At 45.7% G+C, this 18,968-nt stretch overlaps 1 protein-coding gene across 1 annotated transcript in view; it reads right to left on the reverse strand.

Moving 5' to 3' along the window:
• The window catches only part of usp43a (ubiquitin specific peptidase 43a), an 84,674-nt gene that overhangs the window by 17,063 nt on the left and 48,643 nt on the right, over nucleotides 1–18,968 (reverse strand). The window contains exons 5-8 of the mRNA XM_076294285.1: nucleotides 17,094–17,229; nucleotides 13,991–14,135; nucleotides 3,886–4,048; nucleotides 1,808–1,919 (exon numbers count right to left, since the gene is read on the reverse strand). Coding sequence (XP_076150400.1) covers nucleotides 1,808–1,919; nucleotides 3,886–4,048; nucleotides 13,991–14,135; nucleotides 17,094–17,229 — 556 coding nt within the window. The remainder of the gene's footprint in view (nucleotides 1–1,807; nucleotides 1,920–3,885; nucleotides 4,049–13,990; nucleotides 14,136–17,093; nucleotides 17,230–18,968) is intronic.

The following is an 18,968-nucleotide window of genomic DNA, read 5'->3' on the forward strand; positions in this document are numbered from 1 at the left end:
AGCAAATACTCAAGTCTAAAACGTGAAACCCTACACACAGGCATGGCACTGGAAAAAAGGATACAAGTTAGCAGTCATACTAGTAGTAGTTATAGTTATAGGAAACAAGTTAGCGGTCATACTTTATAGTATAGTAATAGTAATTATAGTTATAGTAGCAGGAGTAGCAGCGGAAGTATAACTTCTACTTTCACACATTAATCACAGGACTGTATGAAGATGCCAGAGGCTACAGGCCCTATGATCTCCTGGCCTCTTCCTCATTAGCTGCTTGTCTCATGTAGTGTGCCTGACAGGAATATAGCTGGTGTAATTTTAAGAGCCCACTGTGCTCCTGATAACTCAATGTGGGTTAATCTTAAATAACGGCTCTTGTGAACCTTTGAGGGTTGCGGCTCCTCACTGAGTGGTTTTAGGACTTTCAAATTACTTTTGGGTTTCTATGTTGGTTCTGTGAGGGAAAATGAAGAAAATAAATACATTCATGATAAAATCATATAAAATATGTCTTCATAGACGAGTCCTAAACTCTTTCAACTAGAGAGGTAGACCACAAAATAACCACAAAGAAATATGTACGGTACCTGCACAGATGTGAGACTGTCCAAAGACTCTTGTGCATCATTTTGTAATTCTGTGCATGTTTACCTTTCTTTAGTTTATCTGGCAACATTTCATTATCAGTTAAATGCATAAAGTATGTATCCTTGAATGGAATGCTTAGTTTGCTTTTAGTTTTAATGGCCACCACTGTTCGGCTGATAACATCATAGAGAGTTTCTACAAAATTCCCTGACCCAATACCAATAAAAGCTCAACACTAACAACACTAGAGGTCCAGTTTCAAGGCACGTCTGGCTCATCTGAAAGCATATTAGCATTTGAAGACCTCACTTCTACTGCAGCAGAGCCCACCTCTATTGTAGATTACACTGAACTTGAAATGCCCTCTACTCTTCACAATGTTACTGTGGCTGGAGACGCATCAAAGCTGAATAATCAGAGGCAATGTGCTCTGGCTGAAGTGCAAAAATTTCAACTCTCCAAAAATATTTTGAGTATTCAATATTTAACCACAGCTGTGGTTAGACTTGCATCACCACAGTGGTCCTGAAAACTGCATTGCCTATCGTCGACATGAACACCAAAGCCAAAAAACCCTGAGCATGAAGCGCACACAAATGCAAAACACAAGCATGGTGAACTCTTCCCTTCCAACCAGCTGCTGCTGTGAGAGAGCCATGGGGCCAACGCACAGACTCAGAACTGCACCACGGTAAACACAGACTCAGAACTGCACCACGGTAAACACAGACTCAGAACTGCACCACGGTAAACACAGACTCCTGCTGGGAGAGGCTCTGCTTGCACCTGGCGTGAGGCGCTTCTTTCTTGCTAATAAGCAACCGTGTCAACAAAACCCCAGGTGGCTTCAGGAAGTCGCATGAAAACAATGTAGATTTAATGCACATTTGCTACTTGATTGAAGTTTAGTGTAGCGTGCAATTAAAGCACACAGATCGAGGCCCGTGTGTGTGCGTGTGTGTGTGTGTGTGTGTATGTGTGTGTGTGTGTGTGTGTGTGTATGTGTGTGTGTGTGTGTGTGTGTGTGTGTGTGTGTGCATGTGTGTGTGTGTGTGTGTGTGTGTGTGTGTGTGTGTGTGTGTGTGTGTGTGTGTGTGTGCATGACACAATAACAATAAATAATTGATCTGAGAATAAAATGACAAGGATGCTTGTTTATAAAAAGAGAGGCTCTTGTGTAGTTGGTGTGGGGGTGGGCCTGGTGAGGCGGGTGTTTATTTACCTGTGCTTGCGCACTATTAAGCATCAGGTAGTAGAGCTTGCTAAGGATGCTTTGCTGGAACTGGTCCCAAGAGAGGGTCCTCTCTTCACGCATGAGAAAGGGGGGTCCAAACCTACGTACCAGGAAAGAGAGAGGGAGAGGGGGAGAGGGACAGAGAGAGAGAAGCAATTTAGCTCAAGTGCATCCGTGAGATTTACAATGGAGGCATAGCTGAATAGGAGAGAGTTTGCTAACAAATACAACACACATCTGATGCATGACAAGTTTCTTCACTTCTTTCTGTTTGAGGTCACACAGTACTTCAACATCAACATCAGATTTTTCTTTTCTTTTTTTGAGGGGGGATGGATGGGGTGTTCACCACAAGAGTGAAGGAGGCAGACTAAGAGGCTTGAATCAATAAAACAGCACCAGCCTCTTCTGAGAAGATAATATCAAGTGTACTGGAGGGGAAAATTCTCTTTTGAGAGGGGCAATGAAAACATTAGTGCCTCTGTAATTATCACTGATGCTGATCCCCATGGTAATTATCTGAGACTGCGTGCTTGTAGGCAGTGATATGATTTGTGCGGATCCGTGCTTGTTGACCTTTGAATGTGCTGGTGGATGAAATCCACAAACAACCCTAATCTGGGAGGATTAGAGCCAAGTGAAGGCCTAAGGGCCTCGACGGCTGATATCAGGCCAGTTTCTGCTTGCTGAGACGATAGTGCAAGTTTGCACGCCAACTCAACTTTGACCAAGTGACTGCTTTGAAATCGGTTCATAATCCACTTAAAGTGTATTATTTATTTATTTTTTTCCTTGCAATTTCTCTCATTTCACAATAAGGTGACAGCTTTCACATGTTCAGATGAATGGGCTGCAATCTTTAATCCTGAAGATTTTGCTGATTTTAGGTCTGCTCTGTAGAAACAATCACCACATTTATAGCACTGTCCTCTGAAAATGTGGCTGCTTTCAGGAGGTGCTGTTTTCACAAGTCTAGGAAGCGTTGCCATCAAATCTGGGCCAAGACGAGTGCTACTGACATCTGCCAGTCAGGCAGAGTAAACACCCCCCCGCTCCCTCGGCAGCTCTGCGCAGGTACTCAAATGTCATCCTGACATTCCGGAAGCTTCCTGGGGAATACCCGTCACCTGCTCCTGCCCGAGCCACTCAGCCAAGGGTCAAACAAAAGGCACAGCGTTGTGCTCGGACTGACAGGCACGGGTGAATGCCCGCCGCTTGGTTTGGGCACAAAAGGTGCGACGCCGCAGCCCTGCGATATCAGAGCCACTGCGGAGGAGTCTTGTTCCCTCAGCACCAATCAGACGCTGGCTCCTCTCTACAAATGACACGCCATCTGAATTATTGAAATCTCAGTACAGCGGTGCATCCCCACTCAGCCTAGCTATGGGCTTCACTCAGGCTGAGAATGGGCTTTCTGAACACTGAAAGAATGGAGACACATTACAAAAAATTCCCTAAGAAAATCCCGGTGCATTAGGCCACAAGTTTTGACAAGACAACTTAATGCATTATACAGTCAGAGGGACACCGCTGAGATAATGTCATGTCTATCCTGGCTCATGTCAGATTAAGTTTTCTTCATGAGGCTCAAAAGCAAAGAAGTTGCTTGCTTTAAAATGCTGCCTTTTAAAAGTCCATTTACATTATCCTTCTGTACTGTACATCTACAGAATCATCAAAATACAAGAGAAACATCTGAGTAACTCTCAGTATACAGTTTTGTTCAAAGAATCAGGCAAAAAGAATATGATCATAAATTTTGCATCACTTTTGGTTCTTGGAGTATTGGAGTACAGACAGATATTTACATGTTAATGCCCATTTTCCCTCTTTTCAAACAGTTTTCAATGTAATATTTGTAGATCTAAAATGCAGTGATCTATATCCACAGTATGACGAGAAATTATATTCACGGATAAAGAATATTATAGAAGCTAAGCTATAAGAAGCTTATATTGTTAATGTATTGTTTAAAAAGTTCACTAAAATCACTCTGGAAGGAGTGTCCTAGGTTTGTGCTGATGTGACTACTCCCAGTGTGCAGCTGGTGTGGGGCGTAATGTTACCTCACTGCCTGCTGGCCCGAGCCCGCAGTGTTGCAGATGAGCAGGAGGAGCTTGCTGGTGCCACCCTGGTTCAGGAACTCGGAGGACAAGGTGCCCGAGGGATGCAGCCGCTGACCCTCAGGGCCAGAGGTGTATGGGGAGGAGGGCAGGCTGTGGTGGTACCCTGGGTGAGAGAGAGAGAGGAGGGAGAGAGAGAGAGAGAGAGAGAGAGAGAGGGAGGGAGAGGGGCGGGAGAGAGAGGGAGGGAGAGAAAGGAAGATAGAGAGAGAGAGAGAGAGAGAGGGGAGGGAGAGAGAGAGAGAGAGAGAGGAAGAGAGAGCGAGAGAGAGGGAGGGAGAGAGAGAGGGAGGGAGAAAGAGGGAGAGAGAGGCAGAGAGATATTCAAACTGAGAAAACAATTTGTTTGGAGGGCAACTATTTCTATTTCATTTGTCATTTTATAGGCTTTCTCCTCAATTTCTCCTTGGGCTTTAAACGTGCTGTGGAAATATACAGCTATCCATTCAGTCATGCTTGGTGTCACACTTCATGAGACTCTTCATATCCCTGCTCCTGGGCCTGGTCTGCCCAGCTCTCACCCCTCAGCTCCCCCAAGAGCTACATGCTACCCTCAGATATACCAGTACATGTTCCCAACCTGAGCCTGTGACTATGGAAGGCTTCCTGTACTGTGGCTCACCCCAGTACGCTGAATGATTTCATGCTATTTGCTTTTGACACCATGTATAATGAAGACCTTCTGTGTCTTATGAATGCCATACTTTCTCATTTGATCAATAAAGCATCTATCTGCTTCAAGCTGACTTTTTGCTATGGTTTAAAACCTTTTAGCTTCTGAAGATCACCCTCAACCAGATTCATTTCTTGCTGTTTCTATCTGGCAGGGCAGAAATAATTACACCATGGAAAAACCTGGAGTGATTTGGCTCAAACACAGAGTCTAAAAGACACTGGCATGAAAACATTAAAGACAAGATTTAAATGTATCACAGAAAAGTGTGTGTGTGTGTGTGTGTGTGTGTGACTCAGGGGGGCTGGCATATGGCTCCCACAGAACAATTCTCCTATCTATTTTAGGGTGTAATTCCAGGGGCACAGTTGATCCATTTGAACAATTAATCTGACAAGTTACATACATCACCTACACATACGGAAGGTGTACGTCTGAGTTTATGTGTGTGCATCCAAGTGTGTCTGAATGTGTTTGCAATGAGATATGATGAACGCGATGCAATTACGAATTAACCTGATGTGATTTCATGGTTCAGTAAAAAGGCTGTTTTGTTCAAGAGAACGCTGCAGCACAAGAACGGATAGAACCGCTGCACTTGAACACAATGGAATATACAAAAACAAAACATTTTATGATTGCAATTAAAGGGTACAATTACAATGACATTTTTTTAATAAAAAAAAAAACAATTGGGACAGGAAAATAGCTTCTAAAGCTATAGTATTCCTGCAACTTACTTTCATAAAAAAATCTCCTCAACAAATTTGGTTTAGTAGGGATCAGGGCCGTTTCAAGGAATTTGGGGGCCCCAAGCCTACAGGAACCACCGCATAGCCATACAGTTTAAGTTCACCCACAGTTTATATAAATACAACATTTTGACAGTGCAATACTGCAGTTGCATATATAAATATACTGTGCATTAGTTTTGAACATTTGCAAAAACACCACCGTACCATAAAATCCAATATAAATGTAAAAAAGTGCACAATAACTAAATCCAACATACTCAAACACACACACACACACTCACATTAACATTTTTCAGCTCTCACAAAGTGAGAAAATAAAACACTGCCATCTTATGCAGAAAAAGGATGCATTGTTCAAACTATAAAAAGTGCAGGTTTTATAGCAATTTAAAAATCCAACATAAATACGAGTACACACACACACACAAACACAAGATTAACCTTTCAGGCCATCTTCATCAGTGGAGGTATCCTTAGGAAGAGCCTGAGGGCTGAGACATTTAAGCAAAGCACCTTGAGGGAGAAAGAAAAGATATGTTAGGGATGCAGCTGCTTTCACAACTACCAATGCTTACTGTAAAAACATCCCAAGCTAATGTTATACATTAACCTAGGCCTACTTGTAGCTTAACATAGCATTTAAGCATTCTGCTGTTTGAGGATTAGACAGACGCACCTGATGCTTTAAAGACAGTAAACAGCTGGCGTGCATGAATACTACTAGATATGAATGTTCCAGTCTGCTTTGATGCACGGAATATATCGTGTGGTTTTCCTAACCCCCATTTGGTAATAGATTATCACGGTCGAATAGTTAGTATAGCAGAGAAGCTATGTCACTTTCATCAAAACCTATTACAAAGCTATAGCAATGTTATGTGATTAAATATGATAAACAGTGATTCTGGAACAGATCTGCGTCTGCCTTATCCGTTAATAAACATATTACAGTATGTAACCATATTCCGTCCGTTGTAAAAAAAAAAATGCGCTAACTGTTCTAGTTTGTTACAAGCAGTATGGGCCTTCAGGCAGGTAGTTAACATAAACATTTTTTGCTAGGCTAGCCTTCCTGCTGCGACATTACACCATTTGTACAAGACAAGTAGAGCTATTTTATCCAGTGTAATTTATCACTTACCACTATCTTGTTTTTTCTTGTCATCCTCTTCCTTTCTCTTCTGGCTTCCGGACGCATAACTCCGCTTCATTATGACTCCCGAGGTTTTATATTTTCGCGGCAGCAGCAGAGACCACAAACCTGGCTGGCTGGCTGCTGTCAGCGACTACTGAGAAGGGCCCCCTTGAGGGGGATCCCGGTATTGCCGGTAACGGTGTTGTTGCACTTTACTGCATTGACTATCAAAGCGGCGCTCACAGTTTGTCGTTGCATTTTATTCTTAACCAGTTGTTACAAGCAGTATGGGCCTTCAGGCAGGTAGTTAACATAAACATTTTTTGCTAGGCTAGCCTTCCTGCTGCGACATTACACCATTTGTACAAGACAAGTAGAGCTATTTTATCCAGTGTAATTTATCACTTACCACTATCTTGTTTTTTCTTGTCATCCTCTTCCTTTCTCTTCTGGCTTCCGGACGCATAACTCCGCTTCATTATGACTCCCGAGGTTTTATATTTTCGCGGCAGCAGCAGAGACCACAAACCTGGCTGGCTGGCTGCTGTCAGCGACTACTGAGAAGGGCCCCCTTGAGGGGGATCCCGGTATTGCCGGTAACGGTGTTGTTGCACTTTACTGCATTGACTATCAAAGCGGCGCTCACAGTTTGTCGTTGCATTTTATTCTTAACCAGTCGTTGTCTTGGGGCCCCTGGCCAGCCCGGGGCCCCAAGCAATTGCTTGGTTTGCTTGCCTTCTAGCGACGGGCCTGGTAGGGATGGGACTTTGGTTATATAGAGATGGCTTTGTAGAGATGGTGCTTTTAAGTAAAAAAAGGTCATAAGTTTGAGTTTTCACAAAGACATTCTTTGTTTCGCTTGCAGACACATATTTGCATATGCAGTGCCACACTTCTAAGATATCATGGCAGCCATTAAAAGAAAAACACCAAAAGAAATGGTTGTGAAGGAGCCTGTGTGCTGTGACGTCCCTGCAGGCCATCAAGTGACTCATGGATGCACAACCATCAGGCTCTCCGGCAAGTGGAAGAAGAGGTATTGTAAAGGACACAAAGGCAGTAACTGTCAGCTAACTGTCACTTTTACTTCATAAAGAAACAGTGGGAAGGGTTTGAGTTTATTCATAAAGCAACAGTGGAAAGGGTCTGAGTTTATTCGCTCAACATGAGGGGTCAAAATAGTTTCTGTTTTCCTACCTTACCAAGTTTTGTTGGTGTTTACCGGTATGTGTTTACAGCTAGAATCCAAAATACCTGTATATCCTCTAACAAACTGAAATTAAAAAGCATACCCCTGTAGTAGTCATCAAATATTCTGTTTCTGCAATAGAATGTGAGGTGGGCACACACACACACACACACACACAGAGAGAGAGAGAGAGAGAGAGAGTTTCAATCAGGCTCTCACTCCTCCTGTCAGCTGGAGGAGAGTGGAAAGACGAGCCGCAGGACGGTGGCAGCCTTAATGAAACAGCTCGGCCCCTGCGGTGTGAGCGGAGGCCCTCCCACCTTGGCTGTCTTGTCCCCCCCTCCTCTCTGCCGGCTACACTTCCACTCTGATACCTACGCACAGCGCAGCTTCTCAAAGCCTGCCAGCAACAGGCCATTCACTGTACACTACGGCCACGGTTATCACTTGCGCTGAAATTCCTCCCCTTACAACAAACAACAGTAATGAGAAAAAATAACATATAGGCTTTCACAGGGACAAACATTAGCTTTGGCTACAGAGCGGAGAAAAACATAAATGATGTCCGCCCTGAGAAAAGCCAGCACGCAAGTTTTTTAGGATCTTTATCTTCCTCGTAAACATTCTGGGAATACATTTTCACCAGCGTTCCTTTTGCAGCCACTGTAAATTACCGCTGAAATGGGAAGTCCAAAAAAGTGGGACAGTGTGTGGGAGAATCCTTCGCAGTGATTCACACCTCCTCCCGCGGGACCGGCGGCCACTCTACAGGAAGTGTGCGTGGCAGAGAACAGGAAGATCACAGTCTGGGCAGACAGAGAGAGAGACTCGAGGATGCCAACGGCAGGCGGCGCTCTCTGGGCGCAGGCGAGGGCAGGAGAACGACCACCCTTAAAAAGAACGCCCCTGGGGAACACCATGAAGTGAGAGATAAAACTCTGCACACACCCCTGGCACCGAAGACAACAAAACACATTTTCTTTTCAATCTGCTTCTGTATTTTCACAAGCTAATGAAGTGAGGACTTCATTATAACAAAGCCCAAAATACATATGCAATGCATGATATCTTCCATAAAATAACTTCAAACACAAGGCAGTGTGTTTGAGAAATTCTAATTGAAAAACTGTCTCGGTTGATGACAGCCTGCAGATGGATCCCTTTGTGCACTCCAAAGACACCACTTCGCCTTTCTTTCCATCTCACATGCACAACCCCTGCCGTGCCACACATGAGCCCTGTGGGGTGTGATGAGTGCTCTTTGTGCTAGTGTACATGGCGACCAGATTACCTGTCAATTGCAGCACGCTAAAAATACACCGGGCCACTCGGAGGGAGAGGGGGACACTAGCCGGGTCGCAGACGCAGGTCACCTGCCGACACTTCCCATGCGGGACAGCTGCGGTGGCGTTAAGATAGCACTGACCCGAGCTGTCACACGTACATGGCCCGGGTCACGCAGCAGGGATGAAGGGACCTGTGCAGCACCTGCTCCCTCAGCAGCTCTGGCCTCTGACAACCCATAATATGTGCTCTGACAACTCATATGTGTCAGGCTTACCGTGTGCTCAGAAAAACACGCAACCTATTTCTGAAGACATTCTTCACAGACAGCTGCCCTCTGAGAAAGGTAGGAGGAACATACGGCACAACGTGTCCACAGGCAGTCCATTAGGCCAAATGACATCCACTGCTAGTCACCAAGACAACGGAGAAATTATATTTGTCTCAGGCAGAGGAAGTGGGCACTTATGATTAAGATCAGGGTGTGACGACAGTTTGTAAATACCTCAGCATCAGGCTGTTTACATTCCCACCATTTTTATTGACCTCGGTTTACCCCTTTTTGGGTGCTGGAAATCTGCAACTTCAGGACATAGGCCTATCTTGAGCTGTGAAGACAGAACACTTTTGTTTCAAAACATCCTCTGTGTGTATGTTTCAGCCACTTCAGTCTCTTAATGCACTAAGCAGCTTAAGAGCTTTTGGAGACAATATTGTATATTGCTTCCAAAGAATGCAAGGAGGTGCTTCATCAGACTCATAAAAGATTTGTTGCTGTGGAGGAGGCTTTTGTAGGGGTACGAGCGGAAGCCTCCTTTATCGGCTGCATCTGTAGTTTCCTACCGATGTCTGTGTCACACCTATCCCCGGGGAGGCCCACTCTCCAAAAGTCACTCTATTCACCTGTCTCAGACCGAGGCTCTGGGATCACAACAAACTCCACAGCGGTCTCCACTGGACCCACTTGATGGACATGTTGATTGCTCGGCAGAGAAGGCTGTCTCCTCATCTCTCTAGCCAGAGGTCCCCACAGGCAAAAAGAAATGCCAGCAGCACCAAGAGGATCCAAGCTGGACCAAGAGGAAAAGAGTGGTGGAAGTTCACTGAGACAATGTTATAAGCCCTATGAACATAAACTATGTTCTAACATAAATATTTAAATGAAGTAAATCATTTCTTCTTCAATATTCCATGCTTTATTATCTTTGATCAATTAATTATGTGTAAGAAGAACAAAAATAACTAAGCTATAAAAAATATCTGATATTTACTTTTGCATATGTTATTTGTATTCTCGGATTTGGCTTGATATGAGTAGAATTCCTCACATATGGGTTGAATCAGAGCCTTAAGGCTCAGGGTTGAAGGAGCTGCTGTGTTGATTCGAAGACAGTCACCACCAGTAACCTTTCCGGTTCAGTGCTAACCGAATTCCACATTCTAATTTTAGCCATTATTAGCCCAGGTGCTAATTATCTTGCGTCTCCTGCACAGTGACTTAATATTGCCCCTGAACCAGGAGGCAATAAAGGCGTGCCTGTGGAGAGGGATGATATTTCCAGGGCCATCCCTCTTCCTATTGTTGGCAGACAGGGCGGTGATGCACGGAGCCATTGGTGTCTGTAGCCAGTCAAGGTCAGGCACAGAGAGCAGTTCTGTCAAAACAGACCAGGCTAACAGAGCGCACTGCTGTGGGTTTGTGCATGTTGCTTTATTATAGATTCATATATAAGCAACAGGTAAATTACATCTGTTTATGTTATTCATTTGTTATATTCACTAACTGAGAAAGGTTTGGGGAGGACCCAATAGTGCCACTTTGGTTGAGGCTTAAGGACTCTGTAAGTTGTCTGATTTCGTGGCTGTCTACTTGTAGAGAGGTGCCCCTTATTGCTATGTATTCTTTGGTGGTTCATGTTATTGCTATACTACAACTGAGGCATTCAGTCTCTTAGATGGCATACTGTACACTGTATTGCTGTTACAGTGCCTACTGTGTAATATAATGTGTTTGTTTCACTCAACCCTAAAATGGCTCCTGAGCTTTCTAACCTCCTTTCTGTAGTGACCATATATGGAAAGAAACCAAAGAAGTGCAGTTGATATGTTGTGTGTTTCATTTAATTTCACCATAAAAGAGTAAATATGTTTTCAGGTATCAATTTGTTTAAATTAAAGGGCAATTACTGTTGCATTACCAAGTAATCCGTGAGCAGTTACTGTAATTACTTATATTTGATGCTTCATATTAACAATAAGCAAAGATGTCTTTATAGAAGGATGCAATCTTATTATTGACACCAAACTAGTATAGAGAGCAGAGTGCTAAATTAAAAACAAAATATATAACATTAAGATGTAATACAGATGTATGAAATGTTAAAAAAATGTGTGATGTGTTGCTATGGCTCTTACATGGCCTGCCTTTTTGTGACCTTTTCAAGTGGGAAAGGAGTGGAGTAATTGCTCATTAACTGAATGCATGTTCGGTCAATGCTGTGTCCTGTCAGCATGGGAGAGGGCGAGACAGTTTAGCGTTTCTTTCATCATTATTAAAGTTTTATTAGGAGCCACTTCTGCATGAGGTGTGAATGTGTGAAGGTGTGGTCTAGGGCTGCACGATTATGACCAAAATGATAATCACGATTATTTTGATCAATATTGAGATCACGATTATTTATCACGATTATTAATTAATTTTACTGACAAAAATATTTTTTCCCTAAACATATTGGACTTGCTATTTGGCTCACCCAAATTCTTCCCCTCACATTTACCCCTAAATTACTGCAAATATAGATTTGACTGCGACTTCCAAACTTTCAAACAACTTCCAAACAAATGTTTTGTGCATGCTACTTTGTTAATATTTGGGAAAACGCCCACCAGGAATCCTCCCAACGCTCCCTATTAGCCACTTAAGCTCTGCTTCGTGTTCATGAGTTTACTGTAATCGTTAGTCCAGGGGTGTCCAAACTTTTTGACTGAAGGGCCACATTGGGTTTTGAAAATTGGCCAGCGGGCCACACACAAATAATAATAATAATAATAATAATAATAATAATAATAATAATAATAATAATAATGTTTTGTATTATTTAAATGACAAAATAATTTTGTTGTAGAAAATTAATTTCTTAAGAAATACTGTTAATTTGATGCTGTTTAATTCATTTATATCTGCTGCAATGGAGATACTATGTATCTCGATGTGACAAGCTGTTTTGACATTGACATTGTAAACGTTCTCTAAGAAGAGTGTAAAGCAGTTTGCAGTAGCCTAAAGTTAACCACAACGTCGTCTATCGCTGGAAAAAAATAGCGAGCGGCCTATGATAAACTAATAAATGCTCGGCGGGCCGGATTAAAGTGCATGGCTGGCCGCAGTTTGGACACCACTGGTTTAGTCATTCGTTGATATGTAAAACACTGACGTGTAGGCTACATTTTCATTATTGTTCACTCGTTTTGAGTAGGCTGTGTCTTGAAACGCATATGCATTGTAGGTTGCACATGTAGCTTATAAAATACATGAATAAAATTCACGGATCCCGTCGTTAGCTCAACTCTTATTACAGTATAGGCTATTGGAGGAAGCAAACAAGGACTAAAAGTTAACGTGATAAAAAAGGCATGTGTGGTTTACGTCATGTGATGTGTTTCACGGTATGAGTTGAGAGCCCTGCTTTGCTTATATTTTTGGTTAACTTAACTTGCCTGAAATCCGAAATATTTTCGAACAATGGATGATCCGCTTCGAGGGACAAGCTCTTGGCCTTCTGCTGTGCCACACATTTGATTTTTGATCCTCGTTTATTGTATAGTCTAACTAGCCTACTAATAGTTAACATAATGTCACTAGTCCACAGTGCATCAGGCTGAGCAGTGCAGGGAACAGCTGTCATTGGTAGGCTGCATGCAGGCACATGGTCAGACAGGTTTAAGGAGCGCTTGATTTGTTTTGTAGCGGAGCGTTCTATGGGTTGCCAGGTTGGTTCTATGGGTAGAGCACGCATTTGAAATATCGCTCGATCACGCAAAATTTGATCGTGGGAAGCCAAAATCGTGATCATGATTAAAATTCGATTAATTGTGCAGCCCTAGTGTGGTCTCATAAAAGATCATTTCCAGTGGATATAAGCAGGAAGGCTTAACCAACTGCTTCGGCTGCGGACAATCACACAAAGCACAAACAAGCACTAGAAAAACAAGTTCTGGTTTGTGAATACAAGAAAGACATCCTGTGACTACATGACTAGCCTACTCGACACCGTCATCAGGTCTAGCGGATTAGTGGCCACAAGAATGAAAACAGTATGATAGCAGTGCCCTCAATGACCTCACTAGCCTTCATAATCTGTCCCATGATGTACCAGTCCACGTATACTGTGAGTCTGCCACTCTCTTGATTGTGCACCACCGTTCCCCCAACCCCTCCAATGGCGATTGCATGACTTCACGCTGTGTCATCTCCTTCACTCTAAAGGCCTGGATGATGGTGGTATCCAGTCAGAGCAGCAGACTCAATTCATTAAGTTCCTAAATTTTTCATCACCCCTTTCAGCAGTTGGTGCATTATTAACACACCTTCATCTGGTTGAAGCACCATGAGCAAACTTTGTATTCGTCTATATTGATATATTGTGAACAGTCATGCTGAGTGTGGATTAACTTGTCTTACACCTGTTTGTTGCTCTAAAAAAGGATTTCTTTGGCAAACCTCAAGGCTGGACAACATCAAGTCATTATCATATCTTAAGTTTTCACATGATTAGTAATCGTTGAGCCTCCATCTTGATTCCAGTGAAATTCTAGCACCTGCAGCTGGCGTGTGAATCAAACAAATGGATTTAAGCAAAGCAAACACAAACACTGCCAATGTGTCTCTAAGTGTCTGAGTGAGATACAGTAGTCGTTTGCAGCCCAAGCATCTGTAGAGTCGGCCCCTGCTGCTGCCACAGACTGGCCAGCCAGACGAGACGGGCGAATTTTGGCGCCGTTGCCATGGTTACCTGAGATTCGTGCCGAGCCTCCCCTGCTGTAGAGGGGCGGCGCCTGGAAGGCGTAGATGACGTCGCTGTCGGCGATGCTGGTCAGGTCGTCATCGTCGGAGAAGGAGCGCTGGAACCCCGTCGGGTAGATCTCTGTCAGAATAACCTGAGAGGGGAGGAGAGGGGAGGAGAGGGAGAGGGGAGGAGAGGGTGGGGGACGGAGTGAGTAGAGACGCCACGGCGCTATGGAGCTCAGCAGTATGCATGCAGCACACAGGCAGCAAAGGACATGGAGGAGGCAAAGAGACGAGAGACGGGACACAAACCAAGCGTGGAAAGCAACAATCCTTACACACACTCTCTCACACACACACACAATCTCACACACAAAGGCACGTACACAGAAATAAACACACACACACACACACACACACACACACCTATCTGGAGGATCCACAGAGCGCCTCAAAGAGATCAGTTCCTAAAAGGCTCTTGTGAAGGCACTGTGGTAATTCCTCTGTTGCTCCTCCTCCAGATCTCTCAGCTGTGTGTGTCTGATGGAGCTGTCGGTCTGTCGCAGCGCAAACAAACACACAGGGCCTTGTGCTGCTCATTAGCCCAGCACGCCGAGCCATTACACTCAGCAGTGGGGCTGGGAGGAGAATCCCTCTCTTCCTCTCTCTCCACCTCCCCCTCTCCTCCCTCTCTCCCTCCCCCTTTCCCTCTCTCTCCATCCCTCTCTGTCTCCATCTTCTCCTTCTCTCTCGTTTCCCCCACTCCACTCTTTTCCCCTCACTTCTCACATTTCACTCTGCAGCCCCCCTATCTCTGGTCTCCATCGGCCTCTCCTGTTGCCGTTATCTCCTCCTCGATAGCTCTCCATCTCTGGTCTCCATCGGCCTCTCCTGTTGCCGTTATCTCCTCCTCAATAGCTCTCCATCTCTGGTCTCCATCGGCCTCTCCTGTTGCCGTTATCTCCTCCTCGATAGCTCTCCATCTCTGGTCTCCATCGGCCTCTCCTGTTGCCGTTATCTCCTCCTCGATAGCTCTCCATCTCTGCCAGTCCCGACGCGGCCAGGGTGCCTCGGGGGAACCTGCACTTCCTGATGCCGGCCTCTAGAGGGAGAATTTCCCTTCGCCGAGTGCAGCTGAACCCACTGCCCTCCACTGTCTCGCCAAAATGTGCCACCCTGCAGTGCAGGGTCCTTAGGGAGAGCCACGCAGGGCCTGGGGCTCAGCTCTTTGACGAGGTGCCACTGTAGTCAGTCATTTGTCTCTCCACTGCAAAGCAGCTGCACGCCATTCCTCAGGGAGCAGTCAGCACAATCCCACACTCTTGAGTGAAAGGCACTTTAGAACATCTGTGAACTTCCAAGTTTGAGTTAGGTTTCTGATTCAGTCTTAACTTCTGGCCATTTATGAGCTCACAATCATGTGATATAAACAAACTGGTGATAATAGTGCATTCATTGTCTTAATTCGGTATAAATAGACTGAGAGACAACCAAGTGAATCTTGGCCGTTACTATAAAGTCCAGAAAACCCGAGTACTACATGATGCAGAATCAGCGATGAGCACTTCATTCGTCACCTCTTTTATTAGAAGCAAATCTATAAAACTAGCCTCAGATCAGGCATTAAGAGACATGAGGCAAGCGCGTACTGAACGGCTTTAACGGCCCAGTAAATCTCAGCATGGGGCACTTTGCATGGCACTGCCGTGTTTCTGCGGAGATAATGCCCACGTGGTGCTGACCCACTCCACATCATCATTAGGAAATGACAGAGAGGCACGCCCACTTCTTTATGGGTTACAATTTAGAGCACTTCCAGCCTACAATGTTTCAGAATGATTGGACTCACCACCCTGACTGCCTTAATTACCGTAAATTAGTGGAGAGGAAATTAGGGAGATGAAAAAGGGAGAGCGGCCTCCATCTCAACATCCCGTCAAAATATACAGACCACAGCGCCAACACAAACGAGTAGGATTTACAGCACAAAGCAAGGAGCTGCAGTCCACAAGCATTTCACTGCAAATAAGTCAAAGATGAGCGCCTCCTCTGATCTACGCCGTCTGCTCAGAAAAAAAATGGCTGCTCTGTGAGCATCCGGACCAGCCTCCCTCTAAAGTGAGCTCTGTCAGGCCCGGCTCCCTGTGGTTTGGTTGGGAGGCCGGCCCCTCTGTGAGGAAGACTGTGAGACAGCACTGAGACGGCCGTGGAGCCGCGTGGAGGGGAGCGTGGCTCGGTGCGGTGCGGTGCGGGCGTAGTGCAGCGGCAGCCTGAGAGGCGAGTCTGGCGCGAGCCCCGCGGGAGCCTGGCGATGAGTGGAGCTCTAACAGGCTCCCCGCCCCCCTCGGCTCCCACACGCTCAATGGGGTCAGAGAGAGAGAGAGAGAGAGAGAGAAAGAGAGAGAGAGAGAGAGAGAGACGGCGGGCGGGTGGAGGGGGAGAGGATGGCTGTGAGGGAACCAGGCGGAGGATATAAAAGAGGAGCCGAGAGAGATGGACAGATAAAGAGAGGATGTGCGGACGAGGAGGAAGACGAGTCAAAGAGAGGGGAAAAAAGAGTGAAAGAAAGAATATGTGTGTGTGTGTGTGTGCGCGCGTGTCTGTGTGCGTGTGTATATGTGTGTGTGTGTGTGTGCGTGTGCGTGTGTGTGCCGGTCTCAGTGAATGAGTAAGAATAAAAGAGATAGTGAAAGTAAAGAGAAACTTGCTTCGCTGGAAGGAACAATGAGACTCACAAAGAATTCATCCATAATGAAGGAGTCATCAGGACAACACCTCGTGTGTGACTGACGTGTAGGGCGAGACCCATGCACCAAGAGAGGGGAGAGTTTAAGGGGATGCATTATTAAACAGCCTGGAAGTACTATGAAACTACTCGGAAAGTCCATACGAGTATATGTGTATGTGTACGCTCTCGGTGTGTGTGTGTGTGTGTGTGTGTGTGTGTGTGTGTACAGTATGTGTGTGTGTGTTTGTCTGTGTGTGTGTGTTTGTGGGTATGTCTGCAAAAGAAGAAACGAGACAGAAGGGCAGAGAGAAACAGAGTGATGGAGACAATACAGACAACAGAGAGAGAGAGAGATAAAGGGATAGAAAGGTATCCTGGTCACCTGGTCTGGGGAGATCTTGCCCTCCTCGGCCACCATGGTGCGCAGTGCAGATATGGATCCAAAGAGAGGCACGGCCAGCCCCACCCGCAGGTACCGCTGACCCTTGGTGTTGAAGACCAGCGTGACATTCAGAGGTCTGGGGAGACACAAGCAGGCCGACAGGACACATTTAGACATTTAGAGAGAATGTAGCCAATGAGAGCAGGCAGCCTGCACACACAACGCTGACAAATAGCACACTCTTCCTCACGTTAGCAACAGCCAAAGCCATTACAGTCACTTTGGGGTAAGATGGCTAAACTTGGACTGAACTTTAGAAATAAGGACAGCTCACCTGTTATAGTGATTAATGAGGGATGCCTTTGCCTACTAATCAGTAATCAGTGCTAAGCTGAGTGGATGAGTCAATCAGTTACACTTTGTCAAACTCTCATTAGGGCATCACAAAAGTCAGCACAGAGAAGAAATCAGATGGAATGCAGAGGGAATGTTCAGAATGCATTCAACAGTTAAGAATGTGTGCAACTGTGTATAAACATTGATTTTGTGTCTGTGTGTGTTCCTGTGTGTGTGTGTGTGTGTGTGTGTGTGTGTGTGTGTGTGTGTGTGTGTGTGTGTGTGTGTGTTTCTGAATGTGTCTGTGAGTGTGAAGGTCAGGACAGGTGAGGTCACTCCGCCTTGTGGTGAATTCACCTGCTGTTTCACCCTGAAAGAAAGGGCGGATCTGCCCGGGAAGCCAGTGCGGGGTGTGTATTTTTGGGGTGTCTGTGTGTGTTGTTCCTCTCTGTGACAGAGTGTGTGTGTGTGTGTGTGTGTGTGTGTGTGTCAGTGTGTTGTGTGTTTTTGTGGGGTTGTGTGGAGGGTAGAGCGGTTTCTCGGGACAGGCAGCCTTGCGTGTGTCAGGCGAATAAAGAGCGAGTGAGCAGAGTGGACGCGCGGAGAGGAGAGCTCTAAGAGCGCGGCGCCTGCGATCGGTAAGCGAGCGGAAAAGAGCGAGATTGAAGGACGAGGGCCGCGGAGGGCACGCTGGCGGATGCACATCTGCGGAGAGGAAAAAGCTCTCATCTGTCACACGCAGTGAGCGCTTGGCCTGTGATGGCCTCTCGCTGTGTGCGAGATGGAAGCCGCCGCCCGACCCAGCCACACAGCGGGGGTGGGGGGGTGGGGAGTCTCGCTCACCGCCACGGCACCTTACCATCCCTCCGACAGGAGCCCAGCCGCCGCCATTACGTCTCCAGATCTGCACGTGTGGACCATGCCGGCTCCAAAGCTGCCCAAGCCAGAAAAGGACGGGGGGAGCAACCCCACACCAACCTTTTAGATGGACTTTCATCTCCCTCTTGAATTATTTAGGGCCTCCTTGTCTCATAAAGGGCTCAACAAAAGCTCATGGTCATGAAAATCGAGGGGTTTATTTATTTATTTATTTACGCGCTTGCTTACTGTTGTTGTTGATGAGTCATCGTGAGCGGGCTAAAAATGTAGGCCTTTTAGTTTTGATCCCCGCTGACAGACTGAGCCGGGGCGCCTCCGTCACGGAATGGAGCCGCAGATGTAGCCTGTCAGCCGCCTGACCGTCTGCGCCGCGGAGTCGCTCGGCTACTTGGGAAAACCGGCCGTCGGAGGAGTTTACCAGAAAGCTCCGTTTTTTTCCTCTTTCGCGGGGGAGAGTTAAAAAAGGGGCCCACGCGATCACCTCTGTCTTCTTTCGTCTTTCGTTGAGCCTTGAGGAGGATATAAAAGAGTCTCTCTCTTCCCCACAGCCGCCATTGTTTTATGGTCTGTCTGACAGCTGGGTGGCGGAGGGAGGGTGTGGGGAAAGTTGTGGTATTAGTGTCAGCCCCTATACCAGAGATGCTGTCTGTGTGGCAGTGT

This window comes from Alosa pseudoharengus, unplaced genomic scaffold (assembly GCF_046254945.1).
Source record: "Alosa pseudoharengus isolate Yale_2024_CS ecotype anadromous, Long Island Sound unplaced genomic scaffold, YU_APseudo_1.1 YU_APseudo_1.1_scf_1, whole genome shotgun sequence".
Classification (NCBI taxonomy): domain Eukaryota; kingdom Metazoa; phylum Chordata; class Actinopteri; order Clupeiformes; family Clupeidae; genus Alosa; species Alosa pseudoharengus.